At 35.1% G+C, this 27,908-nt stretch overlaps 9 protein-coding genes and 5 non-coding genes across 21 annotated transcripts; 6 read left to right on the forward strand and 8 right to left on the reverse strand.

Annotated features, from left to right (window-relative positions):
- Window positions 1–844: 844 nt before the first annotated feature.
- On the forward strand, window positions 845–981 carry T05G5.13. Its single transcript, NR_052635.1, has one exon. It is a non-coding gene; the product is annotated as an Unclassified non-coding RNA T05G5.13 (non-coding RNA).
- A 4,648-nt stretch (window positions 982–5,629) lies between these two features.
- dao-6 (Dauer or Aging adult Overexpression) lies at window positions 5,630–6,568 on the reverse strand. Its single transcript, NM_001392179.1, has 3 exons — window positions 6,476–6,568; window positions 6,299–6,417; window positions 5,630–5,900 (listed from the first exon to the last, which is right to left on the reverse strand). Exons 2-3 carry the CDS (start codon window positions 6,393–6,395, stop codon window positions 5,719–5,721), a joined length of 279 nt encoding a protein of 92 aa, NP_001379310.1. The 5' UTR covers window positions 6,396–6,417; window positions 6,476–6,568; the 3' UTR covers window positions 5,630–5,718.
- A 1,275-nt stretch (window positions 6,569–7,843) lies between these two features.
- On the reverse strand, window positions 7,844–9,421 carry hlh-4 (Helix-loop-helix protein 4). Its single transcript, NM_001392180.1, has 3 exons — window positions 9,288–9,421; window positions 9,144–9,233; window positions 7,844–8,410 (listed from the first exon to the last, which is right to left on the reverse strand). The coding sequence occupies exons 2-3, from the start codon at window positions 9,204–9,206 to the stop codon at window positions 7,856–7,858; spliced, it is 618 nt and encodes a 205-aa protein (NP_001379052.1). The 5' UTR covers window positions 9,207–9,233; window positions 9,288–9,421; the 3' UTR covers window positions 7,844–7,855.
- Window positions 8,664–8,813, forward strand: T05G5.14. The gene has a single exon (NR_052636.1). It is a non-coding gene; the product is annotated as an Unclassified non-coding RNA T05G5.14 (non-coding RNA).
- Window positions 8,896–9,045, reverse strand: T05G5.16. The gene has a single exon (NR_052637.1). It is a non-coding gene; the product is annotated as an Unclassified non-coding RNA T05G5.16 (non-coding RNA).
- Window positions 9,422–9,460: 39 nt separating the features above from the next.
- Window positions 9,461–13,706, reverse strand: T05G5.1 (Prothymosin alpha-like; the record flags this gene model as incomplete). 2 transcript variants are annotated; one of them, NM_001268089.4, is made up of 8 exons in its annotated part: window positions 9,461–9,854; window positions 10,256–10,344; window positions 10,789–11,234; window positions 11,281–11,409; window positions 12,534–12,694; window positions 13,312–13,383; window positions 13,434–13,537; window positions 13,600–13,706. In NM_001268089.4, the coding sequence occupies 8 exons, from the start codon at window positions 13,701–13,703 to the stop codon at window positions 9,724–9,726; spliced, it is 1,236 nt and encodes a 411-aa protein (NP_001255018.1). The 2 variants fall into 2 exon arrangements, with proteins under 2 accessions (NP_001255018.1, NP_001255019.1); NM_001268090.3 differs by lacking the exons at window positions 11,281–11,409; window positions 12,534–12,694; window positions 13,312–13,383; window positions 13,434–13,537; window positions 13,600–13,706 and having other exon boundaries at window positions 9,724–9,854; window positions 10,789–11,108.
- A 1,177-nt stretch (window positions 13,707–14,883) lies between these two features.
- T05G5.15 lies at window positions 14,884–15,304 on the forward strand. The gene has a single exon (NR_052638.1). It is a non-coding gene; the product is annotated as an Unclassified non-coding RNA T05G5.15 (non-coding RNA).
- A 924-nt stretch (window positions 15,305–16,228) lies between these two features.
- On the reverse strand, window positions 16,229–17,560 carry iff-1 (the record flags this gene model as incomplete). Of its 3 annotated transcripts, NM_001268091.4 has the most annotated exons (5): window positions 16,229–16,340; window positions 16,390–16,527; window positions 16,646–16,798; window positions 16,843–16,972; window positions 17,420–17,560. In NM_001268091.4, the coding sequence occupies 5 exons, from the start codon at window positions 17,518–17,520 to the stop codon at window positions 16,275–16,277; spliced, it is 588 nt and encodes a 195-aa protein (NP_001255020.1). The 3 variants fall into 3 exon arrangements, with proteins under 3 accessions (NP_001255020.1, NP_001255021.1, NP_001255022.1); NM_001268092.3 differs by lacking the exon at window positions 17,420–17,560 and having other exon boundaries at window positions 16,233–16,340; window positions 16,843–16,971; NM_001268093.3 differs by lacking the exons at window positions 16,646–16,798; window positions 16,843–16,972; window positions 17,420–17,560 and having other exon boundaries at window positions 16,275–16,340; window positions 16,390–16,524.
- T05G5.17 lies at window positions 16,360–16,599 on the forward strand. The gene has a single exon (NR_147813.1). It is a non-coding gene; the product is annotated as an Unclassified non-coding RNA T05G5.17 (non-coding RNA).
- A 278-nt stretch (window positions 17,561–17,838) lies between the features above and the next one.
- On the forward strand, window positions 17,839–19,219 carry cdk-1 (Cyclin-dependent kinase 1). Its single transcript, NM_001027576.6, has 5 exons — window positions 17,839–18,020; window positions 18,071–18,277; window positions 18,326–18,481; window positions 18,533–18,859; window positions 18,907–19,219. Exons 1-5 carry the CDS (start codon window positions 17,841–17,843, stop codon window positions 19,033–19,035), a joined length of 999 nt encoding a protein of 332 aa, NP_001022747.1. The 5' UTR covers window positions 17,839–17,840; the 3' UTR covers window positions 19,036–19,219.
- Window positions 19,220–19,300: 81 nt separating this feature from the next.
- Window positions 19,301–20,040, forward strand: T05G5.4 (uncharacterized protein). Its single transcript, NM_066753.4, has 5 exons — window positions 19,301–19,360; window positions 19,404–19,517; window positions 19,585–19,687; window positions 19,734–19,827; window positions 19,883–20,040. The coding sequence occupies exons 1-5, from the start codon at window positions 19,307–19,309 to the stop codon at window positions 19,956–19,958; spliced, it is 441 nt and encodes a 146-aa protein (NP_499154.2). The 5' UTR covers window positions 19,301–19,306; the 3' UTR covers window positions 19,959–20,040.
- Window positions 19,950–21,799, reverse strand: T05G5.5 (Dephospho-CoA kinase; the record flags this gene model as incomplete). 4 transcript variants are annotated; one of them, NM_001268094.4, is made up of 6 exons in its annotated part: window positions 19,951–20,262; window positions 20,311–20,480; window positions 20,703–20,791; window positions 20,841–20,968; window positions 21,176–21,293; window positions 21,643–21,799. In NM_001268094.4, the coding sequence occupies 6 exons, from the start codon at window positions 21,664–21,666 to the stop codon at window positions 20,078–20,080; spliced, it is 714 nt and encodes a 237-aa protein (NP_001255023.1). The 4 variants fall into 4 exon arrangements, with proteins under 4 accessions (NP_001255024.1, NP_001255025.1, NP_001255023.1 ...); NM_001268095.3 differs by lacking the exon at window positions 21,643–21,799 and having other exon boundaries at window positions 19,950–20,262; window positions 21,176–21,344; NM_001268096.3 differs by lacking the exon at window positions 21,643–21,799 and having other exon boundaries at window positions 19,950–20,262; window positions 21,176–21,287.
- A 119-nt stretch (window positions 21,800–21,918) lies between these two features.
- ech-6 (putative enoyl-CoA hydratase, mitochondrial) lies at window positions 21,919–23,250 on the reverse strand. The gene is made up of 4 exons (NM_001379869.3): window positions 22,940–23,250; window positions 22,683–22,893; window positions 22,336–22,634; window positions 21,919–22,113 (listed from the first exon to the last, which is right to left on the reverse strand). Exons 1-4 carry the CDS (start codon window positions 23,240–23,242, stop codon window positions 22,060–22,062), a joined length of 867 nt encoding a protein of 288 aa, NP_001366674.1. The 5' UTR covers window positions 23,243–23,250; the 3' UTR covers window positions 21,919–22,059.
- A 791-nt stretch (window positions 23,251–24,041) lies between these two features.
- On the reverse strand, window positions 24,042–27,881 carry vps-53 (Vacuolar protein sorting-associated protein 53 homolog; the record flags this gene model as incomplete). 2 transcript variants are annotated; one of them, NM_001268098.3, is made up of 6 exons in its annotated part: window positions 24,042–24,563; window positions 24,771–25,122; window positions 25,405–25,773; window positions 25,935–26,599; window positions 27,194–27,496; window positions 27,543–27,881. In NM_001268098.3, 6 exons carry the CDS (start codon window positions 27,879–27,881, stop codon window positions 24,195–24,197), a joined length of 2,397 nt encoding a protein of 798 aa, NP_001255027.2. The 2 variants fall into 2 exon arrangements, with proteins under 2 accessions (NP_001255027.2, NP_001255028.2); NM_001268099.4 differs by lacking the exons at window positions 27,194–27,496; window positions 27,543–27,881 and having other exon boundaries at window positions 24,195–24,563; window positions 25,935–26,569.
- Window positions 27,882–27,908: the final 27 nt, after the last annotated feature.

Here is a 27,908-nt window from a genome sequence, read left to right on the forward strand (position 1 = left end):
TTCTAGCAAGTTCTAGTTCAAACTTCCTGAAAAAAGAAACATCGGCCAAAAGCTATTCCAATTGAAATTCTCAAGTAGCTGTAGGTGGTCTTCCTTTTCTCACGTAATACAAAACAAAAAATGGAGGTTTGAATTTAGTTCAAGGGTGGAATTTTGTTGCTGTGAGGTGAAATATCAAAATCTCAAAAGATTAACAATTTTCTGTTGTTTCGACAATTTTAAAGTTGAGCACAAAATTATAAAAATGTAGAATTATTGATATTTTTTGGTTTCTAGAAATTCCAAAATGTAATGTCGCGAATTCTGAAAAAGTTGGGTAAAATTGGTTGAAGTTGGAAATTGGGAATTGTTTTTTAATTCTTGCAAATATTTCAACCAAGTTTTAAACGACATAGGAAAAGTTTTGATCAAAGTTTGGTAAGAGATCAAATTTAGATTTAACTGAAGCGAAAGTCTTGCCCAACTTTTGGAAACTTCTGACCCAACTTAAGTTTTTTTGGTCTAAAATAGGGTTGATTTTTTAAACCAGATGTATTACGTGGTTTTGGATATTCTAGACACCTCGAGCATAGCTGTGAAAAATAAAGAGATAAAGTTGTTTGTTGTATCAAATAGAAACTAAAAATGAGGGAATGCGTATTCTTTTTGATCTTTGCCGTAGTTGTTATTGTGAGTATGTGTATGTATCATCCTGCATCCGTTCTTTTTGAGACTAGAATGAATGTATTTACAAATAAGCAAAAAGGCAAAAAAAGGAAAGAAGTAGAATCATATACACACATAGCTCCTCCGTTTTCTTTCAGTTTTCATTCCCGTAGATCTTACTAGGCACGACAACAAAACCGCGAGAGCGCGAAAAAAAATAATGTGTGATGTGGCGACTTCTCTCCAAAGGGACACCCTTTGGGGTGACGGGGACTCCTGGTTCCATGGCACACCCGGACACATGTCACTAATTACCGTGAGGCACTAGGAGAACGAAAATATATAAAAAGTCATAAATAAACGGTTGCCACACCGGAAGACGCAATGAATGGAGAACCAACCGTGAAATCTCTTTTTGAAAAAAAAATCATTTGGAATATTATGACAATTTTCGGAGTGAGCGTGTGTGGCCTTCAGGAAGTATGGGTTAAACCGGATATGGGAATTTGCAGAGTTTTGACGAAATGGTCAGAGTATACAGATCAACAATTTCCGACTTTTAGAACCTAGAAAACTCATTCATTCAGCGACAGAACAGCCAAAAAAACATTGGTAATTTGTTGTTTGGTTCAAGTGAAGAAATAAATTAGATGAGAGACTTTAGATCTTGAAAATGGTATTCGCCAACAAAGTAATTTCAGATCGATTTTTGACTGTCATTTGAAAGAAGACTTCAACTATCTTTAAATTAAGTCTCTGCAAAAAAATTTGGCAACAGAGGAAGTCGACTTGAAAGTCGATTTGGAAATTTTTTTAAAAAGGTATCTAGGGGTAGGCAAACACTGGAAACTTATTGAAAACATCTTGGTATCGGTTGAACCGGATATAAAAATTTGAAAAAAAGTTTGCCAGTTGTTCCAAAATCAAATAGACTGAAACAATTGCCTGCAAAATTTCCAGATCAAGTTGTTTCTAGTTCAAAGTGATCCTTTGCTAATTTTTTGTAGAAAAAATTCCAAGAGGGTAAAATTAGTGACAAATATAATCTAGACAGATAAATCAAAAATGTTTTAAAGAGTTTTCAAAATTGTGAACGAGATAATCTTTGGGCGCTGTGCCTTTTGAAAAACGAGAGGTGTTGAATTAATAAAACTCAAATGATCCCGACAGGTGATGGTCCCGGGAGGGGGTGGTGATTGATGGGCGGCGGAAAAAAGTTGAAAACTCTCTCATCCGACTCTCGGCTCTCAGATTATGTTGCATTTGATAGATTCCTCATGGCTTTTTTCGTTTCCTCCCGGGGGAAGAAAATGAGGAGAAGAAAGGGAAGTAGTGGACAAAAAGAGAGGAACTACTGACTTAGGTTTTTGGTGTGGATGAGATGCAAGTTTACGATGCTACATTTCAAGGAGAATGACGTGGAAAGTGAACCTGATGGAACAGAGGAGCACTCAATGGACTTGTTCAAGTACTCTCATTGACTCATATAATTAGTAAGAACTGAGGTGGGTGTGACTGATAAAAAAAATACATGTACACACAGGAAGACAGGTGATTGAAGAATTTTATGAAAAGTGAAATGCATTAGGTGGTGGTGGGCATTTTGAAGAAAGAAGTTTTGAGCACATTAAAAATGAAAATGATAGTTTTAAAGTAGTACATATCACCAGTTGGGAAAATAAACAAAAAAAACAGAGTAAAAAATTTTAATAAACTTCTATAATTTTTTTATTTATTATTTATTTTGCGAAGTTGTGCAACTTAAACTTTTATAATGGCAAAAACTTTTGTTTTGAGATTTTCAGGAAAAAAATTATAGTAAGTGTTAAGTTAAAGAAAAAAGTTAAGTTTGAATTGTTCAACTTCATTTGTTACAAAGATTTGTGAACAAAAAATAGACTGCAAATGTAATAATTATTCATTTAATTGCAATGTACCCCTCTACTATGTATTTTTCTAGAAAGTACACCCACCTAACTTATGTCAATTCGACCTTTTTTCTCTTTTTACTAAAAACAAAGTTTTATTTATCAAATCACATCAACAACTGCCACTTTTGCACCAAAAGGACAATTGCGTGACGAGAATTCGGGAAAAAAGTCACAAAATCAGTGTGGTTGCAAGAGAAACCCATAAAAGAAGCAGTTGGAAACTGAATTGACAAACGTTTTAATTGGCTTCTGTGGACCCATCTTTTAAAAGAAAAAAAAACCAAATGAGTTCAGTCAGAATGAACAAGTGATCTGTGAAAATGTGGGGAAGAGAGAAAAGTATCAGAGGAAATGGAACGGAGTTCAATGCTGTAGATGGGAGGTCTAAAAACTCACAAACTCAAATTTTCGAAAATTTAGATTCCAAGCTTTCTGCAGAATGTTTGCCGTATTTTTCAAGTTGGTGTGAAACATCTGGCAGCGTTCTACAGAAAACTGATAATTTGTTTCAAAAAGCTTGCATCCTTCAGCAGAAATCTGAAAACTCGCTGCAGAAAGATCGGAACTGTTTGCAGAAGGCTGACAGTTGTATAGACATTTTTTCAAACTTTCCCTACACCTAATTTATCAAACTATCACAGCCTTTCAAAAATGGCCCAAACAAACAAAATCTCTAACAAAAAAGGAATCCTTCTCAAAACAAACGATAACGATGACAGATAGATGGCACTACGGAAATGGAATATGATTTCCGTGTCATCTGTACGAATATGGGGAAATATGCAGAAAAATGGAGAATAAATAAAGATCAATGATATAAAAGTAATTGGATTTTCTTCGTTTTAGCATCAAGTCACTAGGTTTCAACAGCAAACCGGACAAGTTCCGAAAATACAATAGTCGGGGGTCAAGAAGCTTGTTAATTTCTTTTGGTTTTAGTTGTATATACAACATACACCAAAAGACCATCTTTAAACTAATTTTTGTAAGACAGAAAAATTAGAAATATGTAGCAAATATATAACTGATGACACCTAGAACTTGAGTTCCATTGATGGTTTTCTCTTTTTTGCGTGTTCTAGTAGTGGCACCGAACGAAAACATGCTTGCTTTTTGTGTGTGTAATTGCGTTTTTATGATTGTGAACATCTCCTTCTTTTTTGATGAATTCATTCAGAAAAGAGAATGAATAACGTGTAAAAATTGGAAGTAAACTGAGAGAGTGTTGAGAATAAAGAGAGATAGAGAAAAGTTGGATGAACAAGAGGAAGAGACAGTTTCGAATCATGTGTTTGCGTGAATTGAAATGTACAGAATAATTGGGGGAAGTGGAGTGGGAAAGTGAAGGATCAGAGAAAAAGAGTGGAAAAGGTTAACGCTCTTGATCTCATTTTGCAAGAATTTGGTACTTTTCACTTAATTTCTCAAATTTTTAATGGACATTGTTCTAAATTTTTTAAAATTTCGAGCCGTCTATGTATATATTTCTGTCGTTCTCACAAAAATCCTGCATGCAATTGGTACTGTGTAAAATTTCTACAAACGCGTTAAATAGATTCCCATCGTGAATAAAATAGATTAAACTCTAAAAAAAGGTTGAAAAATTTTAGAGAAATGTGGGTTTTTTTAAAATTTATTTTGAGCAATGTCGCATATTTGAATCCCTAAAATGTTTACATACAAATAATTAAGACGAAATTAAAATATAATACTCGCAGAAAATAAAACAAAATTAGCGAAAACTGATTAATTGATCCTTTTTGATTGTAAATTAAACACTTCAACAAAACGTTTACGTTTGATGAGTCAAATATTATGGATTTAATATTACAAATTCTAACATAAACGGATTTTTTAGAAAATTAGTTGAAAACTTGCACAAGTGCACTGACAAATTTCGAATGTAATACATATACTGCGATATACATGCGATAAGCAAGGTAATATTTCGAAGTTGGGTGCCCTAGATTCAAATACGATAAAAGACTGTCACTCAGAATTGTCAGTGACAGAAGAAGATGGGCGACAAGTGAATAGGGAGGGAAAATATATCAAATTGCCGGAAAACTAGAACCGGTTTTTCGTTTTTAAATAGTTTGGAAACGGAGGAAAGTGATGATGAGTTGTTATGAAATAAAAGAACAAGAAAAGCAAGGAAGCTTGTTCTGGGAGCAGTTTGACTATGATTCATATTCTCAAGTGGGAGATAATTGGTGTTAAAACTTGAAATCACGAAGACTTTAAATTGTTGATACAGTGACAGTGCACTTGATGTGAAGTCTGATGAATTATCTAACAATGAGGATTGTTTTATAAAGTGCAGAAATAAAATGTGGTCAGTCTATCTGAAAGTACTTGGAATTTTGAAAAATTCTGGCAAATGTTAAAAATTCAATTTGGAATTATTCAAATTTGGAGAAAATCAATCGAGAAACTGATTGCGCAAGTTAAATTCCTCAAATTTACAATTTGTGTGTTTCCGAATATTCATGACAAAAATTTTAAACAAAATAAATTTCTTGAATTTATTAAAGTTCCATTAACGGAATAGCACTGAAATATTGAAACTTCTTAAAGCTGAAGTAGAAAATTAGCGAATTTTTAAAAATTGTTTAAAATAAATATTCTGAATCAGGGGTAGACGAATTTTATAACGAGAGTTTTTTTTTTAATTCCAAAAATTATTTATCGCGGTTTTTATTCAAATTCTTTACTAAATCCTTTCAAACTCTGTAATATTTACAAAATTATTTGACCTAAATTTCTAAAATTTTGCAATGATTGAAATAATGTTTTCCGCTGAAATTTTAAAAGTAACAGATCATATTAATAGTCCAAATATTCCTATAAAAATCCATGAAGTAAAAGTGTCGGGGAAAAAATCGCACAAAGAAGCCCATTCTGTTTGCAAAGTGTGTTTGTACTCTCTCTTCAAAATATTTTATATTTTTTGAGTTTTTTCATACTGTTTGCACTTCAAGTATATCTTATGGTTTTTTCATATCACTCGGTCATTATGATTTAGTTGCTATTTTTTAATACGAAATCGTCTGTTGGATGAAATATAATTTATTTAATATTATCTTTAATTACAGAAAATACATTTATACATTATTCTCAAAGAGGTTCCTTGAGCAGCTGATTATCCGAAAAATACAAATTTCTGTGGCACGACCGGAAATACGGGCGGCACAAAGGCAAATGACTGTTGTGAAGAGGTATATCGCTTTGAAGATGAAGTAGTTGAACAGGTTGATGCAGTTGAAGCATTTGAATGGTTTGAACCTTTACGGGTTTTTTGGTGGACTGGCATGGTTTCTGATTCTGAAATTATTTGGTTTGAATTTTGAAGAACGTTTCCGTGGAAACTGAATACTTATCAACGGGGAAATTGCCCTAAAATCCTCCTTTGGTGTTATAAATACCTAATAGCAAAGTTCGAATTTTTCAAAAGTTTAAATTTTAAATTATTTCACAGTTAATTTAAGATGTATCTATCAGGAACCTCGTTGAGCTTGTGAGTATTCCGTACTTCCTCAAATATTACTGCGCCTCACTGTTTAACTTAAAATCGTAATTTTGGGTGAGGCTCTCGATTTTTCTATATTTCTATATAAACTTCCGGAAAAAACATCGATACAACTCTGGCCGGGTGCAATACCATTAAAGAAAAAATTTGAAAAAAAAAGAATTTCTAAACTAACAATTGATAAAGTACTTACCAGATAGCTTTTGATAATTGAAAGTGTTTTGTTTTTCACTATCTTGTTCATCGCTCTCCACCTTTTTATATGCCGTGAATTGCGACTTTTTCCACATGTCAACAGACGGTCAAATGACACTGCAAAAATAACATATTAGACATAAAGTCAATAAGTGATAATCTCTCAAGAAGTTACCAGAACGAGTATGTAAATATTATTGCCAAAGTTTGCAGTCAGATGAGAAGCATAAAGCTCGTGAGCCTTGTTTATATACCATAGTAGACCACTAGAAGAAAAAATACGTGAGCGGTAAAAGACCGGAAATTGAATACAGGAACGGGAGGACATGATGAAAAAGGCAAACATAGGTAGAAGGATGGTCAAATAGAGAGAAAAAAGGAAAGAGAATGACGTTTTGGAAATGAGCTCTGACACTTTTGTACGACGAATAGAGCACAAAAGTTTCAAATTCCAGGAAAACTAGTTTTGTGTTTTTGAAAAGGAAAAGTGCAGAATGAAAGTAAATACATTAGAGTTATGTTTCGATAAATTTCTAAATATTTTGAACAAATATTTTTTGCTGAGAATAACAATGTTATGGACAGACTTTTATTTTCACTGTGAGGTACAAAAATTTTTCATATATATGTTTTTGTAAGAAGCCAATTCCTTCTTTTTTCCATTTGAAGCAGCACGTTAAACTTCTGGATCGTGTAGAAAATTGTTTAATTTTTAAAAAGTTATGACTCCATCATAGAAAAACCGTTAAATAAATTAGGAAAACAGTAGCTAGAGTAAACATTATAAAAGAAAAAATCTGAGTTTCCCGCCAGTGCTAAGGTTTTATTGAAATTTCAAAAAGTTTGTGGAATTGCAAAAAAGGAGGTATTTTCAAAGCTTGATATTATTTAAACGATTGCTCTATGCACTGCGGATCTGGGAATCAGGTACACCATTCCTGGTGGTGCTCCCACTGGGCTTCCGTTTAAGCCGATCTGGGGGATTGTGGTCGATAATCCAGTCTAGGATAACTGCCAGAAATGTTCATTTCCAGCAAATTACCAATTCCGGCAAAATGCCAAAGAACTGTGCCTTTTTCACATTTTTTCTCGTCTTTAAAAAGATTTTTTCATAGAATTTGATTATTTTTCTAAATAAATTTTCTAAATAAATCATAGGATGCGTACAATTTTCCGATTAAAATTAAAATTCTGAAATTTCCAAAAAAAATGAGCAAAACCACAATTTGCTGAAAACTTTCTGCAAGTGCCGTTCTTCCGGCAATTTGCTGATTTGCCGGAAAAAATCGTTTGCCGCTCCCCTTTATTGAGGTACAACTAACACCTTGTAGAAAACGTATTTCAAGAGTTTTTTGTCATAAATGAACTCGCCAAATGTCCGCTGCTTCATCTTTTGGCATGTTTGAGGTGGGTTGTTGAAAAGTATTCGGAAATGAAATTTTCGCTTTCGAAAAGTCCGGTTTCTGAGTAATATTCTTTGGAAAATAGCGAAAGTTTACGAGAAACCTGAATAGTCTGAACAGCCACTGCACATATAGAAATAAAATGTATTTATTCAAAAACATTGATAAGAGGGCATTGGTACAAGTTGATTATTAACAATCAAATGTGATTGTGGTGCAGTTGGTGCAGGTGGTGGTGGAGGTGCAGTTGATGGTTGATAGAAATATGTTGGATAATCAAGTAGACTCTTCATATAAGGGAATGTTGGTTGAGGTGAGAATACTGAAGGCATTTGCATTGGAACTGGTGGTGCTAATGACGATGCGAATGTTGATCTATAGTCGACTAGAGAATGATCTGGAGCACACGTCGCAGCTATTGGAGCTGGGAGATACGTTTCGTGGCGTGGAAGAACTGGTGCAAGGGGACGGATTGGTTGAGATATGACTGTGTCTGGTTTTGAGATTTTATGGACAGCTCGAACGGGAGTTGGAACAATTGGGCCAAGAGTTGCAGAAATAACAGACTGAGGAACTGCTTCTGAACTTTGAATTAATTTAAGAAGTGTGTCAATGTAAGTGATTGCTGCATTCAGTATACGAAGTTTGCTGACACGTTTTGTGAATTGACGGAGGCTTGGAAGATGTTGTTTCAGAACAAGAAATGCCTGAAATAAGAAGTATTTGAATGAACGGACTTTTGGATATATTTTTGTACGATTTAGAATTTTAAACTATTTGAATACTATTTGTTTCAAGGGTCTCTATAATCTATTACAGAAAATCACGGCTGACGTATGTAGATAATTTGACATTTGTCAAATAGGATTATTGAAAGTATGTAAAATTCTCAAAAAAAGAGAGATCCTTCGATTTTTGAAACATCTTAACAGCCAAGATCAGTTTTTTTTTTAAAATAATCGATAATCGATAATTTGAAATAATAAATCCTCACTTACAACACCTTTGAAATGGCAATCTACAAAAAAGCTTCTTACTTTTTTTGGAAGCACATCTTGCCATTTGATGTACAAGAAACAGAGAAGTGCGGCACATTTTTTCGAAACATTTACAAAATTCCCCTTTTTCATCGTTGTGCCAAAGTTTTTTGTTGTAAATTTATATCGGCATATAAAGAGATGTTTTCACTCTCTAAAGATGCATTTATTTTCAATTGAGATGCTCAAAAAATTTCTCAAAATCTTCCTCAAAGTCTCAATTTGCCAAATGAATGTACCAGAAAGTATAAATATTTCTCGACATTCCTATATACATTCACAAAAAACTTGGGCACAACAATGAGAAAATGGGATTTTGTAAATATGCCAAAAAACTTTGCTGCTCACATCACTGATCAGAAAACTACTGTAATTTCTTCATAACTCAAAAAAAGGATCAAACCTGATTAACAGTGTGTACACGTGTCCGTTCCCTTGCATTTCTCTTGGCAACAACCATCGGCATTCCTTTGGATTTTCAGGAATTTTGAGTCTGAAACTTTCAGGTTACAAGATATAAAATCATCTGAAATTTCTGTATTCTCACCTGACGTTAGTGGGAGATCAGATAACAAATGCAAAGCAGAAAGAAATCAGTGGGTAGTCAGTCATACAAGACGGGCGGCTCCTTTTCTCGCCGTCACTTTTCCACCTGTTCTGTTGTCGACGTTAATTGAATTTTGGATGAGGTGACTACATCCCGAGAGGATTACGGTAATTATTGGTTTACGTAAGCGTTTATTATTATTTTAGGAATTATCAAGGATAAAGTAGTATTGAAAAAACAATAATTAATACTGTAAGGTTAAACTGAATTTAAAAATGAGAAAAAAGTGAGATATGAGTTAGGAAAATGAAAGGAAATGAGCAAAAGTAGGTGTGATAAATTCAATGAAAAGAAACCCGTGAAACTAGAAAATAAGGCAGAACATTTGGTACTTAACAGGGAAACTGGGAGTTTGAGAATACTTTTTTCATGATATTTAGAAGATAAGTGTGAATAGGAAAGTTACAGTAATCAAGGATACTGTAGTTCCAACCGCTGCATTTTCATTTTCTTTTTTCACCATCATCCATCCTTCTGTACCTTCTTCCATACCGTATTCATCGGCTTCTGAAAAAAATAAAATAATTTTAAACTTGATAAATTTTCAACTTCCTAGTACGATATAAGGTTCCCTCATGGCGGATATTTTAATGTAATTGTCAAAACATGATTTTAATTTTTTTTGATTATATTAATTTAAAATTTTTAAATTTAAACTCCCAAAAAATGGTGGAAACTTAGTTTTACCAGCAATCTTTTTTTTCTACAATTATAAATATTTTTATTATTTTTATTTGCACAGTGTACGGCTTAAGCCTGCATCAATTCACGAAAATTTGTTTAAAAAGTAACTTTTCCCAATGTACCAAAAAATAATCAGTTTTAAAAATGGGAACAAATTGCCAAAACTCAAAAAAAAATATTTCTGGAAATTTTGAAATTATTTTAATTTTAAAAAATTAACAAACCTTCTGTTTTCTTGGTTCCTTCATTTTCTGCCGTCCAACTATCTTCGTCTGTTTTTTTGGAAGTTTCATCCCAATACTCGTCTTCCTCGCTTAAAAAAAATTCAATTAGAAATCAAACGTTTTTTTTTGAGATGATTTTTCAGAAATATTATTTCTGGAACTGTTAAAGTTTCCTAATGGGTTAAGAAATCAATTTTAACATTAAAATTGCACACGAAAAACTTTTTTCCTCATCACATTTTACTTATTCTTAATGAATTGATAACTATGAAATTTACAAAACACGGTACTGGGAGCATTTTAATTCACATTTTAGCCAACAGCTAAAATGTAAATTTCAAATAAAATTTTATAAATTATCCCACCCATTTTTGGTGTGCCCTGATAATGGGTGTACAAAATTCCTAACATCTGTATTTTTTTCAGGCGTCGGATTAAAATCAGGGTGCTTCATAGCATGTTTCACATAGCAACTTTTGAATATGTATTATAATTATAGTTGATATCTAGAACTAGATTTAGAAAAAACTTACATTGGATGTTCTTTTACAGTTTCATCGACTGCTTTATTGAAGACATGTTTAATCGAATCAATAAGTTTTTCATCTTCTTTTCTAATTGGTTCTTTATCATCTTCCATTTCATCTTTTTCCATAATCATATCACTTCCATCATCTCCATCTACTCCTTTACTCTCTTCTACCATAGGCTTCATAAGTTTTGTAGTTTTTGTAGTTGTGATTGTAACATCTTCAGTATTATCTGTCTCATACCCTTCATCATATTCATCTTCTTTTTCAGCAACTTGTGGATATTCTTCATCTCCACCTTCATATTCAAATTGTTCATTCATTGATTGTGTCCTTTTATCATTTAATTCCTTTTCTACTTCTTTTTCTGTTTCTTGTCTCCGTCTCTCTTCATCTCTTACTCTTGCTTCATCGGTTTCTCGTTGTGCAGCCAATCGGCGGCTTTCTTCCTGCAAAGGGATTCAGAATTAAAATAATACGGTACTTCATTCAAACCTCTCTACGTCTCTCTTCAATTTGTGATCTTTCAGCCTCGTGTTGTCTGCGTCTCTCATCATCACGTACTCTTTGTTCCTGAATTCTTCGTTCGGCTTCAGCTCGTTGTTGCTCACGGCGAGCTGTCTCCTAGAAATATTTTGTTGAGAGGAAAATTTTTAAATGAGGGGGCGGAGGGTAAGATATTTTAAAATATTCACGTCTACAGTGAGTAGATATTCTTTTCAGAATTTCCGATAATTTCGAATTTTTTTTGGCAAATTTGGCAAATTTGGCAAGACTGACAGTTTATACGTTTCGGCCATTTTTCTCAATATTGGCAATATTGGCAAATATGACAAATATGTCAGTTTTGCTAATTTCGGCAACTTCAGAAATTTTGCCAAAACCCAGTTTTTGGAAACTTTGGAATTTTTTCCATTTTTGGTAAGTGTTGGCAAGGCCGACAGTTTTATAAGTTTTGGTCAATTTAAAAATTTTGGCATTTTTATCAATATTGGTAATATTGGGAAATATGACAAATTTGTCAGTTTTGCAATTATGTCAATTTTGGAATTTTGGCAGTTTTGTATATTCTGTAAATTATCGTCATTTTAGAAATATTGTCAAGTTGGCAATTTTATATTGTGCCAATTTTGGCAGCTTTAGAAATTTTTTAATTACCTTTTTTAACTTTGGCATTTTTTGCAATTTTGGTAATTTTAGGAAACTCGGTAAGTTTTGGAATTATTGGAAACTTTGGCATGTAGCAAAGGTTAATTCTGAGCCGAAATTCCAAAACTACCTATAAAAACATTACGCCGATAATATAATGCTTTTTTTTGTCACACTTTGTTACTTGAAAATTTAATTTTTGTGCAGATTGGTTCTTGAAAATCTAATGTTTTGCTTTATTCACACCCCACTGCACCATGATTCACCTTATATGGCTCATGGGCAATAAATGTTTCAATGTTTTTGACAATAATATTCTTACAACATTTGGCGGCAACAGGCAAATCCAAAATCCGGAACTAGTTTTCAATCAAATATCAATTGGAACACTTCCCCTCAAATTGTCCCCTTTGATCTATCATTCATATACCGCCCAAATCTTTTGCTCAATCAGAAAATGCACCTCCCGTTGGTGGTGTGGAATGTGTTCAAAACAAGTGTCTGCTTGCTCGATGTGATAGAGAGCTCATTGAGATGCTCACTATCTCTCTTTCAATTTAAAACAACTGTTCTTTTCTGCTGATGGGGGGAGGGCTTACCTCTTTCCAATACTGTTCGTGTTGTTGTCGGCGTCTCTCTTCATCTGATGCTCTCTCTCGATCCTCTTTTTCTTTGCGTGTCCTCTCGGCGACTTGTCTCTCGTACTCACGTTTTCTCTCATCGTCACGTCGTCGAGCATCATCAATATCAGCTTGAGATTCTGGAATTTAAAGAATTTATTGCTGATCTAAAACAAAATGTGTTGTGGTTGACAACTTTTGACATCTCGACAGCTGTCGTGTCAGGACCAATTACATTCTCAAACAAAATAATACAAAAAAATGGAACAACAGAATAGCACATTTAAATGTTTTTGTTCAGCTTTCAGGAAAAAAACCCTAGTAACAGTTCCTTTGCGATGCGCGCATAATACTTCACTGGTCGATTTTGGCAATATCGAAAACTTTGGTAACTTTGGAAATTCTGGCAATTTTGGCTTTTTTGACAATTTTGTCAATATTGGCAATTACGTCATTCGCCGTAAATGTAAAAATACTTTTTTTTTAAACAAAAACCCTCCGAAATATAAATCCAACAAAATATATGTAGACCAACTTAAACTGAAAAAAAAGTTGCCGAAAAGTTTTGGGTTCGGCAACTTCGGCAAACATTTTTTATTTTAAAATTTCAGAAATTGAAAAACACCGTTTTAGCGCTTGTTAGCGCTTAGTTCTACTGAAATTGTGGCGAGACCCACTCAGAAAACAGTGTGTGCCTTTAAAGTGAAGTTTCAAATGGGGACAAAATCATGATAATTTGAATTTTAAAGAAACATACGCTGATGTTGGATATTCATTGGGTGTGATGTTTCATCGGATGTTGCAGTTGTTTCAATATCTTCGGGAGCAACTGAAATTTCAAAATTAAATATTTTTCCTAAACTCTAAATTTTGAGTTACTTCTAATCTGACATCTGTCCCCAGTGTAGACCCCCAAAAGACAGATGCATGAATGAAAATCGGGTCGCTCCAAATCGAAAACACACATTCCACCATTTTCGCACCTATAATTAGAAATTATAAGAAGAAGATATAATTGGTGGTTGTCAATAGTGGGTAATTTTACCTGATTTTACAGTTTGATTGAGGTGATACAAGACTTTGACCACAATTGATTAGGCCGACATTGAATGCGAACATCAAAAGTAGTAACAATATCCGTGAATGCATTTTCTGAATTAATATTGAATCGTTTATTATATTTTTATCACATTTTAAGGCATAGAAGTGTTTTGGAAACAAGGAAATCAACTTTTTTAAATTTAAAACTTATATTGAAGTGCAAACCATTGGGGTACGGAAAATACAGAGAAGAAGATGAATTGTCAAATATCATAGCAATACTTTTTTATTTAAAAAAATTGAAATTGGTTCCATCTATATCCAAAAATTGCAAGTTCTCAACAATTTTGGAAGTCAACCAAATAATTAAAGATTTTTTTAAATTGTTTTTGTTTCTAATTATGTTTAAAGCATTTGTACTCATACAAATATAGGTCTAACACTTTTTCAAAAAAAAAAACCAACAATTCCCCAACAAAAAATTAAAGTCTAACAATTTTGGACATTCCTGCAGGTTCGAAGTTCTATGATTCTTGAATTTAAATACAAAATTCGTAGGACTTTTTTGGTCAAAATTACAAATTCCAAATTATGATAGGTGAAAACTATTCCAATTTTTTGACATGAAATTCTAAAAAATTCTAATAAACTACCATGGCTTTTGTAAATTTCGGCATCATTGAAAGAATATGAAGTTTTATTTTTTAGATTATTTGAAATAAGAAAAAATTATTTTTTCAAAATTACTGTATCATTCGAGAAATTGAAACTCACCAAAAAGGTGAAAATTTAACTTGAATATTGATTTTTGATTAAATTCAGTTTAAAGAATTTTTTTAAAAAATAGGAATTCGAAATTTACGGTACTATTACGGTACTTGGTCTCGAAGCGAAACGAATAATTTGAAGTGGAAAAAAAATTCAAGGAAACTTTCAAAAAAAACTACTGTACTTCTTAAAGGCGCACACTCGTTTTCATTTCAATTTATTTATATTTTCTTCGGTCGTCGCGAGACCGGAGACCCTAATTTTGCAATGAAAATCGTGCAACTTCGCACATAGGATACAAGTACTATTTCGTATTTTTGATTTTTCAGGTACTCTAACTAATTCTAGATGCTGTTTATAAAAGTATATCCAAAAAAAAGTTCATAGCAAAAATGTTTTTTTTTTCAGGATTTCTAGCTACAAAACCAAATTTTTAAAAGTAGTAGAACAAATCTTAAGAAGTTATCAAGTAGTACAAACTAATTAGAAAAACATTGCTCTTGGAGCAAGAAGGCACTAGTGATGAATCAGTTGCGACATGTTGTGAATCTTCGACTTCTTCCTGTGTCCCGCCACTAAAACACGCAAAATGAGCCATCGACGGGACCCTGCGTCTCCGTGATTCATTGAATCTTTCATCATTTGGAACTCAAAATGACGACGGGACGACAAGTGGCTCCTGGACGGGAAGAAACGAAAAGAAATAAGAAGATGAGACGTATGTGTGTGTGTGTCCACTACTCTTTTTTTCTCGGCATCCCCTCGTTTTATACCCAGGTTTTCGTAATACTCAACTCGGAATTTGAAACTGAGACGTTGGCACGGCTCACCTACAACCTTTGTTGAGCTCATAAAACCTGCTACGAACAGGTGTCGACCTAGAGCTACTAGATGACCCGTGTAGAGGGATGGCTCTTATTTATATGAAACAAGAACTTTCTGAATTCAAAAATTATTTTAATCTTTTTTAGAGGCTGTACTGTCAATGGTTTTTTTATAAAAACTATTTAGCAGACCCAAAATTGGTCTGCTAACCAGTTTGAGAATTTTAAAGTAAAAACGCTATTAACAGTACTCCATCATAAAAACTTATTGGAATCGTAAAATGAACAGTTATACAACATGCTGGTTGATGCAACAAATGGAACAAATACTCATCAAATTCTCAGGCTTTGTTTGCGAATGTGAAGGCAAGCCGGAGATAGGAAAAGCTTAAGTAAGAACAGGTGGAGACGGACTACAGTAATCTAGATTAGGACGGATATATGTGTGGTTTTGGAGAAAGGCAAACAATCAAGGCTGATGAAAGAGTGGACACGGGTGTAAACGCGGCAGGAGGTGCGAGATGTGGCGAGATGATGATGGAAGCGTAGAGTTTACGAAATCTTCCTGGGTGACTGTGAAATTTATGCGACTCTTTTAAATTGCCAATTGATGAAGGAAGGATGGCTAGTGAGGTTTGAGGAAGGTGGGTCTTTGATACTGCACCTAGATATTATCGTGGTTAAGGGGGTGCTCGCAGGTCGCGGAGGAGGACACGTTTTAAAGTGAACAGCTCTATTGGCACGCGGCCAACCTGGGGTCAACTCAATAAGCAATAAGGTGTAGTGTACAAAGGGTGGAAAAGCTGCACAGGCCATGTAGTTCCAAAAACTAGGAACTGTGATTACAAAGTCTGACAACTGAATCTGATTTAACACTCCATGGACAGATGTCACCTCCGCGGTTTGCAAGCAATTCATTTTCGTTTGGTGAGCAGATATCACAATCAACACGACACATAAAACACCCACATTACACAACACCAGCGGAGGTGCACTTGTTCATTGCCCGATGTTTTTCGAATGATGTATAAAAAGCGGGATGATTAAACTGGAACTGCTTTTATTATGAAATTGTATATAAATGCAATTATTCCTTGGTAGAAATCTTGTATCCGAGAATAGCCTCCTCTCCGCAGGCAGCAACGACTTGAACCTGAAAATCAAAATTTTCAGATTCAAAAGGTGGATGTCGAAATAATTACCAAGACGCTTCCTTCGTCTTTCTCGAGAGCCTCACGGATAGTGTTTCCCAAGTCTCCTTCTGGCATTTTGAGATCGTCTTTGAGCTCGCAAGATTCTGGATCCATGAGCGAGCAGAACCCGTCTTCGATCGACATGAGCTGAAAATTTGATCAATAACATTTTTTACAGCTGATTAACTCATTTTTCAAAAGATTTGTTTAACCGTCCAAAGTTGATTTTTTTGAAAGCCTTCTTAAAAACTAATTAACAACTTACAATGTACTCGCGTCTCTTGACGACTGGGACGTCCATGTTGTGGGTGGATGGGCAGATATCCTCAAGCTTCTTGGTGGTGAAAATATCGATGGCAACCATGTGAACCTTAGCATGTCCGTGCTTTCCAGTCTTGGAGGTGCTCATCTCGACGATCTAAAAAATTTCTAATTAGGAAAATTCACTGAATTATTTTTTACCTTGCATGGTCTTCCTCGGATCATGACGTGCTCGTTCTTGCGAAGAGCCGAGCATTGCTTCGGGAAAGTAGCAGCAGCTCCGGACTCGGCAGAGTCGAATTGCTCCTCGTCGTGATGATCTTCGGACATACTGCAACAAAGATTTATCAATTATTTTAGCATTTTCAACTAGTTTCCAACGAGAAATTCAAAAAATAAATTTGGAAAAAAAGGTTTGCAGGAAAAAATTGTTTTGATTGAGAAATTTGATGCATTTCTAATAAAATATTGATCTTAGCAAGAAAAACACTGTACAAACCTGAGAAAAGTATAGAAATCGAGAGAAAATCAAATGCGCGAATTTTTTTGAAAGGACGTTGTTTGGCTGCGTATCACAATGAAGAATGAGTCGCTACGCAGCCAAAAATTTGGCGCCAACTTCCATCTTCAGACAGAATCGAAGTCCTCACTTTTTTAGGATTTCAAGGAATCTGCTCTATTTTTTGATTTATCTGAATAAATAATTTCCTAAAAATGCATTCGTTGCTTACTTGCCAAATTTCGCTTTCATCATGTAAAATTAAATAATAAAAATTACCTCTCTATGGTCTTCGGGGCAGCAACTCTCGCCATCCACCCTCCGAAGCCAAGATTACGATTTTTCTTTGAAACTCTGTTTAGTTTTGTTGGAAGCCTCATAAAGTAGAACAAATCAAGTTTATGATTATTTTGAGTAGTTATTTTTATATTTTCCGGCCTGTATTTATTCTCTTTTCTGCACAGTTTTGCGTTAAATTTTATCATATGAATGCAATGTTTCACAACAATCCTTCTCAGCGCGTACTCTCCTTTTCGGAATAAATTGTCATCAAAGGTGCATGCCTTTTCACTAAGCAATGGTCTCGCACCGACTGTCCCCCCTTTTCGGCGGCAGTGGAAATGATTCAAAATTACACGCTTACGCCTTTTCTATCGTTGTATTACAATTGTTCTGACAAAATTCATTTCCAATTTTAGTTATGGATCCTATTCGCGAAGGAGAAGTGGCCCACGAGGGAGATTCGGTTTACACACTCAACGATTTCACGAAGCTCGAAAAAATCGGCGAAGGAACATACGGAGTCGTCTACAAAGGCAAAAACAGAAGAACCAATGCCATGGTTGCTATGAAGAAAATCAGATTGGAAAGTGAAGATGAGGTATTTGAATTTTGTAGCAGTTTCGTTTTTTCAAACAATAATTCTTATAGGGTGTTCCATCAACGGCTGTGCGAGAGATCAGCTTGCTCAAAGAGCTCCAGCATCCGAATGTTGTTGGATTGGAAGCGGTCATTATGCAGGAGAACCGGCTTTTCCTGATCTTCGAATTCCTGTCTTTCGACTTGAAACGATACATGGATCAGTTGGGAAAAGATGAATACCTTCCGCTCGAAACTCTTAAAAGTTACACATTCCAAGTGAGGAAATATTTAAAATCGATGTCTTTACAAGAATAATTGTTCCAGATTCTTCAAGCTATGTGTTTTTGTCATCAGCGTCGTGTTATTCATCGCGATCTTAAGCCACAGAACTTGCTGGTCGACAACAATGGAGCAATCAAGCTTGCCGATTTCGGACTTGCCAGAGCTATTGGTATCCCGATTCGCGTTTACACGCATGAAGTGAGTTTGCATTCATTCTGTACACCAATACAATGATTGTCCGGTTTTCAGGTTGTCACTCTCTGGTATAGAGCTCCAGAAATTCTGATGGGTGCTCAGAGATACTCGATGGGCGTAGACATGTGGTCGATTGGATGCATTTTTGCTGAAATGGCCACGAAGAAGCCACTGTTTCAAGGAGATTCAGAAATTGATGAGCTGTTCCGCATCTTCAGAGTTCTCGGCACACCGACTGAGTTGGAATGGAATGGTGTTGAATCACTTCCGGACTACAAGGCGACGTTCCCAAAATGGCGTGAGAATTTCCTCCGTGACAAGTTCTACGACAAGAAGACTGGAAAGCACCTTTTGGACGATACTGCATTCTCTCTTCTTGAAGTAAGATTTCTAAAATAGTACTTTAACAAGTAAAATAATATTTTCAGGGTTTGCTGATCTACGATCCATCACTTCGTCTCAACGCGAAAAAAGCTCTCGTTCATCCTTATTTTGACAACATGGATACGTCAAAGCTGCCAGCTGGAAATTACCGAGGAGAACTCGAACTCTTTTGATGTAATTCATTCATCATCATTTTTATTATTTATTCTCCCGTGCTTTAACCACCTATCGTCTTCCGTGTATTGTTTAACTATCACCATTTCAACTTTTTACCTGTACGATGATTATTTGGCCCTTCGATATTCATGAGTAATCTCTTTTTTCACACCGCGATAAATAAATTCGCTCTACTTTCATGCTCTTTTTTATTCAAGCACTTTGTTCAACGTGTAAATGAGAATAGGGAATTAAGAATTCATTATTATTATTTTTCCATTCTGAAGAATGATCGCTGCAGTGATTCCAATATTCGTAATTTCTCTGTCTAACATTTCGCACGTAAGCTAAGGTAACGAAAACTAATCTAACTGGAGCTATTAAGATTATTCTTGCAATTTTCTTCTTCCCATCGATTGTAGAATTCCTCGATGATCTTTACTGGGGATTCACTTATCGTTCGTGGTCTCCAATTGCACGTCAATTAGAATTGGGACCGGTAGGATATATCCCTATATATAGGATTAAATACAATTTAGAGAATAAATCAAAATAATTGTGTTTAGAACATTTACATTCATCACTCGAAGGTTTCTATTTTGATGGACAAAGCTGATCTTTATGAGAAGAATCAGTCTAGGAAAGATATTTTAAACTATTACCGGGAAGGTATTGTTTAATATTTATTCATTCTCTCGAATATCTGAAATTTCAGAAGACAAGGATTTTGAGCAGTATTTGAATTTTAGAGAAAATCGAAAAATGTTGCAACAAGCTTTTGAAAGCGGAACTTTGATTCGAAAACAAAAGTAAGATATTACATTTCTCTAACTTTCCAGCTGTCATTATAATTTCCACTTGCAGCTACCGTGCCCGGATTCACGAGAGAATGGTTGAACAGCCTGTAACCGAGAAGAAAGAATTGCTGAGATCAAGATAGTCTACATTTATTTCCAAATGCTCTTTTTTTAAACATTTTTACAAAATAGTGATTTTTAATTAAATAAATCTTGATCACAATCAATCACAGTTTTCATGTACATATACAGTAGAACAAGCTTAAGATCGGATATATTTGAAGAAGTAGTATGGAACGACGCCGAGGATGATCCCGAATGCAACTCGGAAAATGTATGGTTTCCACGACTTGTCCAATTGAGCGATGACGTGTTTTACTTTCTCCCGGAGCTCGTCGATGTTTCCATTGTTGTCGATGACGATCTTGGCGCGTTTCTTTTTTTCTTCTGAAATTGGTTTTTAAAGAATACGCTTACAAAGAGTGCCAAGAATACCAATGTCCATTTGAGCATGAATTCTTGATTCCGCATCAGCTCGAGAAATGTTGTCCCTAGTCACCATTCGTTCAACTTCTTGCTCAAAGTCGCACCAAACAACGATCGTAGTTCCAATCCATTTGTCATATCCGCTTTCGAAGAGGAGTGGAGTATCGAAGACGATGTACCTGCAATTAGTAGAATGTAAGATTTTCACCGAGTATTAATGGAACGCAGAAAATGCGCCATGATAACACTCCGCCCCCAAACAGTAGGTCTCGTTGGGTAGGTGGAGCGTTTTCACTTAGCCGTGGAGCGTGATTGCACCTCGATTTCAAAAAAAAAATAGTGAAGTATTCCTAATATGATTCCAATTGTTCCCAAATTCAACTCTCGTCCGAATATCTTACTTTGTTCCAGTGATCAGCAGTGTCAGAAATTGCTTGAACATCTCCCAACGGATCGCTGGATGAGTGATTCCATTCAATGCCTTCCGCTTCTGAAATAATAAATTTTGATGAATCAAAGGTTTATTATTATTATTAAACCTCTGGATTGCTGAAAATCAGTTTTCCCAGCTTATCCCGTCGCAAAACGCCCCCGTGCTCATCGTCGAAATACTCGTCTCCAAATTCTTTTCGCAGTCGGTTGTAGGTAGAAGTTCCAGGAACGACAACTGGAAAAATTCAAAGCTTATTACGAAGACGTTTAAAGATTAGAATTTTGGCTATATCTTACGCGCATGGTTCTCGCCACGATGCGAACCAGTTACAGTAACCCGATGTCTTCGTGGCGAGACCTATGCGGGTAAAACATGACGGAAATTCTAATTTTTAGAGGTTGTTTACAACTAAATAATAAAGACTTCCTAAGTTAGACTGACCTTGCCTAGCCACTTGATCCGCATCGATGATTGGAACTCCGTGAGCTCTGAAGACACTCGAGACTGTGCTCTTTCCAGTTGCAACACCACCACTCAAACCTACAACGAGCATCTCGATCTGAAGTTGAAGGGAAATGTGTATTTGTTCTGAGCTGATACGCTGAAGCATGACAAAAGGAGTAGGTTGTCATGGTGATTATTCAATAGAGTACTGGATTTGAGAAAAGAAAAGATGTTGGTGGGGAGAGAGGTAATCAGATATAGAAAATATTAGAAGAGATTGAGAGAAACTAAGAAAGGGCGGCCGAAAATTGGTGGTTAGGTAATGATATACTAGTATAGTAGATAAAAACATTTTTGTACAGTAGAAACTGAAACTGAACTTAATAAATCGTGATAGGGAAGATTTTTCAAACTTTGCCGCTTGATGTTGCTCCCTGCCGGCCATTAAATATTACAAAACTCACGGGAAAGAACCAGTCAAGCCACATCGCTGTCCACTGTTTCTGTAGTGTTTAATTGATTTTTTCTTCGAACAACATAAACAATCAGAAATCACAAATTTAATATTTAGCAGACCCAAGGTGGGTATGCTATTATTCAGCATACAAGTGTGTAGTGTTTCTGTAGTGTTTAATTGATTTTTTTTTCAAAAAAAAAACATAAACAATCACAAATCACAAATATGGAAAATCGAAACTGACTACAAAAAAAAAGGAATCAGAAAATCGTGAAGATGCAGCTTTACATATATATTTATTTTCAATGGCAGAAGAAACTAACCGTAAAATACAGAAAAAATACAAAACACAATAAAAATAATAAAACAAGAAATTCAACTAGGCACTTTGAATCATCTTCTTCTCTTATCTGTAGATGCGCATCTATTTCGACTCCCACTGTGGCTTTCTCTTCTCGGCAAAAGCGGTCATTCCTTCCTGAAAAACATCTTTTAAGGGGAATTTATCAGGTTTTCGAGAAAAATACTAAACTAGGTAGGAAACTGATTATTTCATTTTAAGAGAAGGTGGAATAAAAACTGGAACAATATTTTGATCACTGTATTTATTTGGCAGTTTTTCTACCGTAATAATAAATAAGTTTAAATAATTTATCTACAAAACTAGATTGCAATTTAAAAATTCATTTTGATAATTTACCTTTCTATCCTTGGTGGCAAAAGTGGCATGGAAAAGTCGTCTTTCGAAGTGAAGTCCCTCTTGAAGAGTAAGCTCATAAGCTTTGTTAACGGCCTCCTTTGCCATTTGAACAATCAGTGGAGATTGATCAGCGATTTTCTCTCCAAGTTTCACAGCTTCCCCGACAACCTGATCAGCTGGGAAAATCTTGCTCACAATACCGTGCTCCTTAGCTTCTTGAGCAGTCACGTGGTTTCCAGTAAGGCACACCTCCATGGCAAATGATTTTCCGGCGGCGCGAGCCCAACGCTGAGTACCTCCTGAATCATCGACGTTTAAAAATTTGATTTTAAAATATTGTCAATTACCTGCTCCTGGAATAGTTCCAATGTTAATTTCAGGTTGTCCAAAACGAGCCTTCTCTCCGGCATAGATAATATCACACATCATTGCCAACTCGTTTCCACCTCCCAATGCAAATCCGTTCACTGCAGCAATAACTGGCTTTTTCACATCACTGACAGCGGTCCAGTTGGAGAGGAAGCTTCCAGAAAATGTGGTGGCGAACTCGTTATTGGTCTGAAATCCGATAATTTTTAAAAAATTGGATTATACGCTGACTAACCATCTCCTTGATATCAGCTCCAGCGGCAAAAGCTCTCTCACTTCCAGTAATCACAATTGCTCCGACAGACTTATCAGTATCCAAAACTTCGAGAGCATCAGCCAATTCAGTCATAAGCTGAGCGCACAAAGCATTCAAAGCTTTTGGTCTATTCAGCTTGATAAGAGCAACATTTTGCTTCTCTCCAACTTTCTCGATCTTGATCATTTCAGGAGCTTTGCTTGAAAATGCGGCGACTTGCATTTGGTTGACATTTGCACACAATTTGGCATTGCGAACCAGCATCGACGAGAAGCGCATCATCTTGATTTCTGAAATTTCAGAACTTGAGTTGGAAAATGTTGATAACTAAGAAATGAGAAGAAAATTGGAAGTATTCAAGAAAAAGAAGACAATTGTAAAAGATGCAAAAGTGAACGAAACAGATATGAAAATAGACGCAGACAGTGAGAGATATACGAACGATAGAGCACACAGTGTGAACTGTGATCTATGAACTAATCAACAATAAAAACAAGAAAACACTGCTTTTTAAAGGTTTTTCTTGTTGTTATACAACGTGTCTAAACGTGCCAATTTTTACGTTTTTTCGTCAAGAAGACTCTAATTTGGAACAATTATAATTGTTATTAAATAACACAGACGCAAAATTTAGATTTTTGCCAAAAGAAACCATATCCGGTCTCGACACGACAAATTTGTGTGAAATACAAAAAGATGTGCGCATTTGAAGAGTACTATAATTGCAATTTACATAGCAATTTTTTAGATCCAAATAATTGTTTTTTATTTTCTAAACACATGAAAAATAAAATTCCGAAGATTTAGACCAATTTGGTATGCTGAATAATTAGCAGACCAATTTGGTATGCTAATTATTTATTGGTAAAATTTTACAACAAAAAGGGGAAAGCAGAGACAACTGCGCGAGATAACAGAGAGTGGGTTACTGTACTACTTAAAGGAGCATTCCTTTTTTCACGGCTTCAAAATATTTCGTTTGTGGCGAGAGAGGATACGGTATCTTTGAGTTACTGCATAATAAAAAATCAAATAATTTCGGAGAACAACCCATAAAAATTAAATTAAAACAAAAAGTATAAAAAGTAAGAATTAGAAATCTTATTCACAACTATTAAAACATTTCACATGAATAAATAAATAAATACAAAACTCCGATGAGTATTCTGAGAAACTTTCAAATAAAATTATGTAAATAAATTATAAATTTCGTTCTTTGGTAGTAGATCAACAATCACAATTGTCGTTTGACTAGTCTTTCGAATCTTTTAAGCTTATCAATTGATGACGTCACTGCTTGATCAGACAATCCATCTGCTGCCATTGATACAACTGCATTGAATGCTTCAGATACAGATGCTGCACTTCCAACAGTTGGTAGTGCTCCACCAATCCGAGAAGTTAGACTATTCGATTGTTGAATTGGATCCGAGCCAGATGCACCGATTTTCAATCGATAAGCGTTGAGAACTGCCGAATGCTCTTGTCGTTTAACTCCTTTCATTTCAAGAACTTTTTGCATTTCTGCTGCATCCGACGCTGGTAGAAGTTTAATATATTGTTCAACAAATTCATCGACAGTCTCCAAACTGCACATTACTACCTGAAAAATTATTTATTTTGAATTTCGCGTTTTTGGAAAAATGGAAAACAACAAATTAAAATTTTGGTCTTTCTAAACTTATTTTGACTTTCGAATTTCCGGAAAATTCACAATTTTTTTTTAAATTAAAACCCATGTTTAAAAACCGAATTTTGTTTTTTGATTTTTTGATTTTTCGATCTCTTTAAAAAATCTAAAATGTCTCACTTTCAAAATCATTTCAGCTTTTGTCAGAGCTGCATTCACACTGGTAACGTATGCCGTTGGTGGTTTTGAGTTGATAATACTATCAATTGATGGTACACTGAGCAAAAATGTTTTTAGCGAATGAGTATCAAGTAACAGTTGCTCAGCTCCATGAGTACTAATTGTTCGGCAACGGAATAATGATCCAACAAATTTGTGAGCAAGTTGAGTTGCGAGTTTTAGGCAAAAATGAGCAAAATATTTTCGGCGATCGGAGAGCATATCCCGAATGAGAGGAACTGCTTGTCGAAGATGAGCCCGCATTGATCCAATAAATGGGGATTCATCACCTACACAATCCACTGCAGTCCAGCTGAAAATTTCAATTTTAGACGAGAATTGGAAGGAAATAGGTTTTTAAGTTGTAGACTTAAGGGAATTTTTGAGGTGGATCAAGATTGAATCCAATTTTCAAAAAATAATTACGTTTTTTCGATTCTCACAAAAATAGAACATCTAAAATTTTCGATTTTTTCGTTTTTCTAATGTTTCTAAAAATTTTCGATTTTTCTTTGGTAAACACCTTTTTTTAGACAAAGTACTTTCCATCTTAACAAACGTATTTTAGTTGAAACCAATATTCTTTGACACTAACTTTACTTTACTGATCGACTGTAGAGCAGCATCACAAGTGGACTCAACATCCTGAACTAAAACCTGGAGTGATTGATTTGTAATTGAATAAAAAGCTTCAGTCTCTTGTGAAATATCAACTCCAGGGATCCTTTGTGACAATTTTTCTTGTAGTTGAATGGATGTTTCAGCACACCAATCTGCTGTGGCCAGAATACAACAAACGAGAAATTGTTGATCTGGAGTAAGTCTTGGATATGCGATTTCTTCTCTGATTAAGCTGAAAAGATTCGCTGCACCGGATTGTTGAGATCCGAGAGATGGCAGGAAAGCAACGAGACATGACGTAGCATATCCTCGCAGACAGACACGGACAACACCGATTACGTCCCTGAAATTGAAATTAAAAAAAAATAATTTTTAGAAATCTTTAAAAAAATACTGTTCAATTTTTTATTGATAGTGGAGCAGAGTCGAATGATAGAAAATGGAACGAAATTGTATAATTTTTTCAACTTTAAAATCTGTTTTTTTTAATTTTCAAATTCTTACCTTATCAATGCATCAGGTTCACTGCTCAACTTGCTAGATTCAGTGATAACTTTTTTAAGAAGAAGGAACATATCTGCAGAAGATGGAAATGGAACTGCGTGTGTGGATGATTCTCGACTTGGTTTCTCTTCACCAGAACGAATTTTGCTTGCACAAGTGTCCAGGAACTCATTTAAAGTTTTCTCTTGAGCATTTATAAATACATCCAAGAAAGTATCAAAAACACTCCAAATAGCTTTTTCGAATGAAATTCCATCTTTTTCAGGAAATCTCTTTGTCAAAAGTGCCTCAAACATTTTTGTATGTTGAATTGCATGCCCCAACAATTTCCAGTCGAGATCCTGCCGCCTTCTTGTCATTATTCGATAAAGAATATCCCTTGTAACTGTACAAAACTCGCTGGTCAACCGTCTTCCCATATGCCAGTCAGCAGGGAAAATGTTTGAAAGTCCTGCTCTTTCGAAATCCGTCAATTTACGAACGAACCATTTGTATCGATCATCAACTTTATCCAACCATGCGCCTTCTTCATTATCAGCATAAATGATAACATATTCACTGAGTTGCTGTTCGATGAACCATTTTACAAAGTTCTCCTTTACGTTTCCTTCCAATGCAGCCGCCACTCTACACATATCTGTGATTCGATCACTGAGTTGTCCAGTCTGGAAAATGTTAAATGTATTAAAACAGTCATTAATTGAATTATTTCAAAATTTAAGCTGGGTTTATAAATAGCAATATTTGGAGAGATATTTTTATTTTTTGTCAAAATCTTTTTGAAAAATGTGTTGTGATAATTTTAACTTTTTCTCAAAAAGTGAATTTTGTCCCCCTTTTCCAGAAAAAAAATGGTAGGTTCTGGTGTTTCAATGTTGTCATTTTTGGAATGCTCACATCTTTTTCATATTCTCCCAAACTCTCTAAATCGTATTTTGAAGGGATATCCGATACATTTAGCTGCCAACACATCGCCACCCACCCCATAAAGAGACATATTTACAACCCAATGGCCCATATATTCAAATATTAACTCTATTATGAAGGTATCTACGATACGTACTGATGTACTATCATCTATTATGGTTATCCTGTGGGAACCCTTTTGAATATATCTTTACAACCCCCCGTTTCATGGGGACCAACCAATCAGCAGGCGGTGAGCGCTGAAAGCTCTAAAAACTGTTGCGTGAAGAATTCAGCGAAATATCAGCGCCAAAGACTGCTTTTATAAATAGCAATATTTGGAAAGCACAAACCTGGAAAGCATTTTTAAGATCCTTGGCAAGTTGTATAGTCAAGCTTGCTTTCAGCTTGTCGAGTTGTCCCGAAAGATTTGCAATTTGATCTGATTCTTTATAGGCATCGAATAATTGCAAAACATTCAGAATTGCAGGAAGCTGCCGAGCAATCGAACTATAATCTTTCTTATCGACCCAAGCACCCAGTGATTCTACTCCAGTCAGTAAAATGTGAAGATGATGTAGTGTCGTGATAGAAGCAGTCAAATTTCGTTTGGCAATGTCCAGTTGTTTGATGTCTCGGGTCATTTCTCGAACTATCTGAAATAGGAAAATGTGAACAAATTAATATTCTGGATTAGGAAACCTCATCAGAAGATTTTGTGCGTTCTCTTATACTTCCTATACTTTTTTCAAGTTCAATCATTGCATCTTGAGCATGTTTCAGCGCTTCTTCTCCTCTTTCGCTCACATTTGCATTTGTTTCTACAAGATATGCTAACTCATTATCCAATTCACCAATTTCTCCTTCAACTGATGCAATTATGGAATCTAACTGAGTAAGCGATTGTTCAGTTGGGAATAGTTCATTTATTTGTGCCATCAGGCTCATATTAGGTTTGCAGTATTCTGTGATGCACATATCGCTTATCTCATTCATTACATTATCTGAGAGTTTCAGCTCACTAGTGGTCGGTTCCTCCATCTGAATAGGACTTTTCTTGAGATTAAA

The sequence above is a fragment of the Caenorhabditis elegans genome, chromosome III (assembly GCF_000002985.6).
Source record: "Caenorhabditis elegans chromosome III".
Classification (NCBI taxonomy): Eukaryota; Metazoa; Nematoda; class Chromadorea; order Rhabditida; family Rhabditidae; genus Caenorhabditis; species Caenorhabditis elegans.

Excerpts from the sequence above, each read along its gene's own strand:
- dao-6 (NM_001392179.1), bottom strand. The coding sequence starts at position 6,395 with ATGTGGAAAAAGTCGCAATTCACGGCATATAAAAAGGTGGAGAGCGAT. Across the intron at positions 5,901-6,298 it reads CAATTATCAAAAGCTATCTG|AATCAGAAACCATGCCAGTC; the intron begins GTAAGTACTTTA and ends AAATAATTTCAG.
- hlh-4 (NM_001392180.1), bottom strand. The coding sequence starts at position 9,206 with ATGCCGATGGTTGTTGCCAAGAGAAATGCAAGGGAACGGACACGTGTA. Across the intron at positions 8,411-9,143 it reads GTGTACACACTGTTAATCAG|GCATTTCTTGTTCTGAAACA; the intron begins GTTTGATCCTTT and ends TTCTTATTTCAG.
- cdk-1 (NM_001027576.6), top strand. The coding sequence starts at position 17,841 with ATGGATCCTATTCGCGAAGGAGAAGTGGCCCACGAGGGAGATTCGGTT. Across the intron at positions 18,021-18,070 it reads GATTGGAAAGTGAAGATGAG|GGTGTTCCATCAACGGCTGT; the intron begins GTATTTGAATTT and ends TAATTCTTATAG. Across the intron at positions 18,482-18,532 it reads TTCGCGTTTACACGCATGAA|GTTGTCACTCTCTGGTATAG; the intron begins GTGAGTTTGCAT and ends TCCGGTTTTCAG.
- T05G5.4 (NM_066753.4), top strand. The coding sequence starts at position 19,307 with ATGATCGCTGCAGTGATTCCAATATTCGTAATTTCTCTGTCTAACATT. Across the intron at positions 19,518-19,584 it reads GTCAATTAGAATTGGGACCG|AACATTTACATTCATCACTC; the intron begins GTAGGATATATC and ends AATTGTGTTTAG. Across the intron at positions 19,828-19,882 it reads ACTTTGATTCGAAAACAAAA|CTACCGTGCCCGGATTCACG; the intron begins GTAAGATATTAC and ends TTCCACTTGCAG.
- ech-6 (NM_001379869.3), bottom strand. The coding sequence starts at position 23,242 with ATGATGCGCTTCTCGTCGATGCTGGTTCGCAATGCCAAATTGTGTGCA. Across the intron at positions 22,894-22,939 it reads GAGCTGATATCAAGGAGATG|ACCAATAACGAGTTCGCCAC; the intron begins GTTAGTCAGCGT and ends ATCGGATTTCAG. Across the intron at positions 22,635-22,682 it reads TGGAACTATTCCAGGAGCAG|GAGGTACTCAGCGTTGGGCT; the intron begins GTAATTGACAAT and ends TCGATGATTCAG.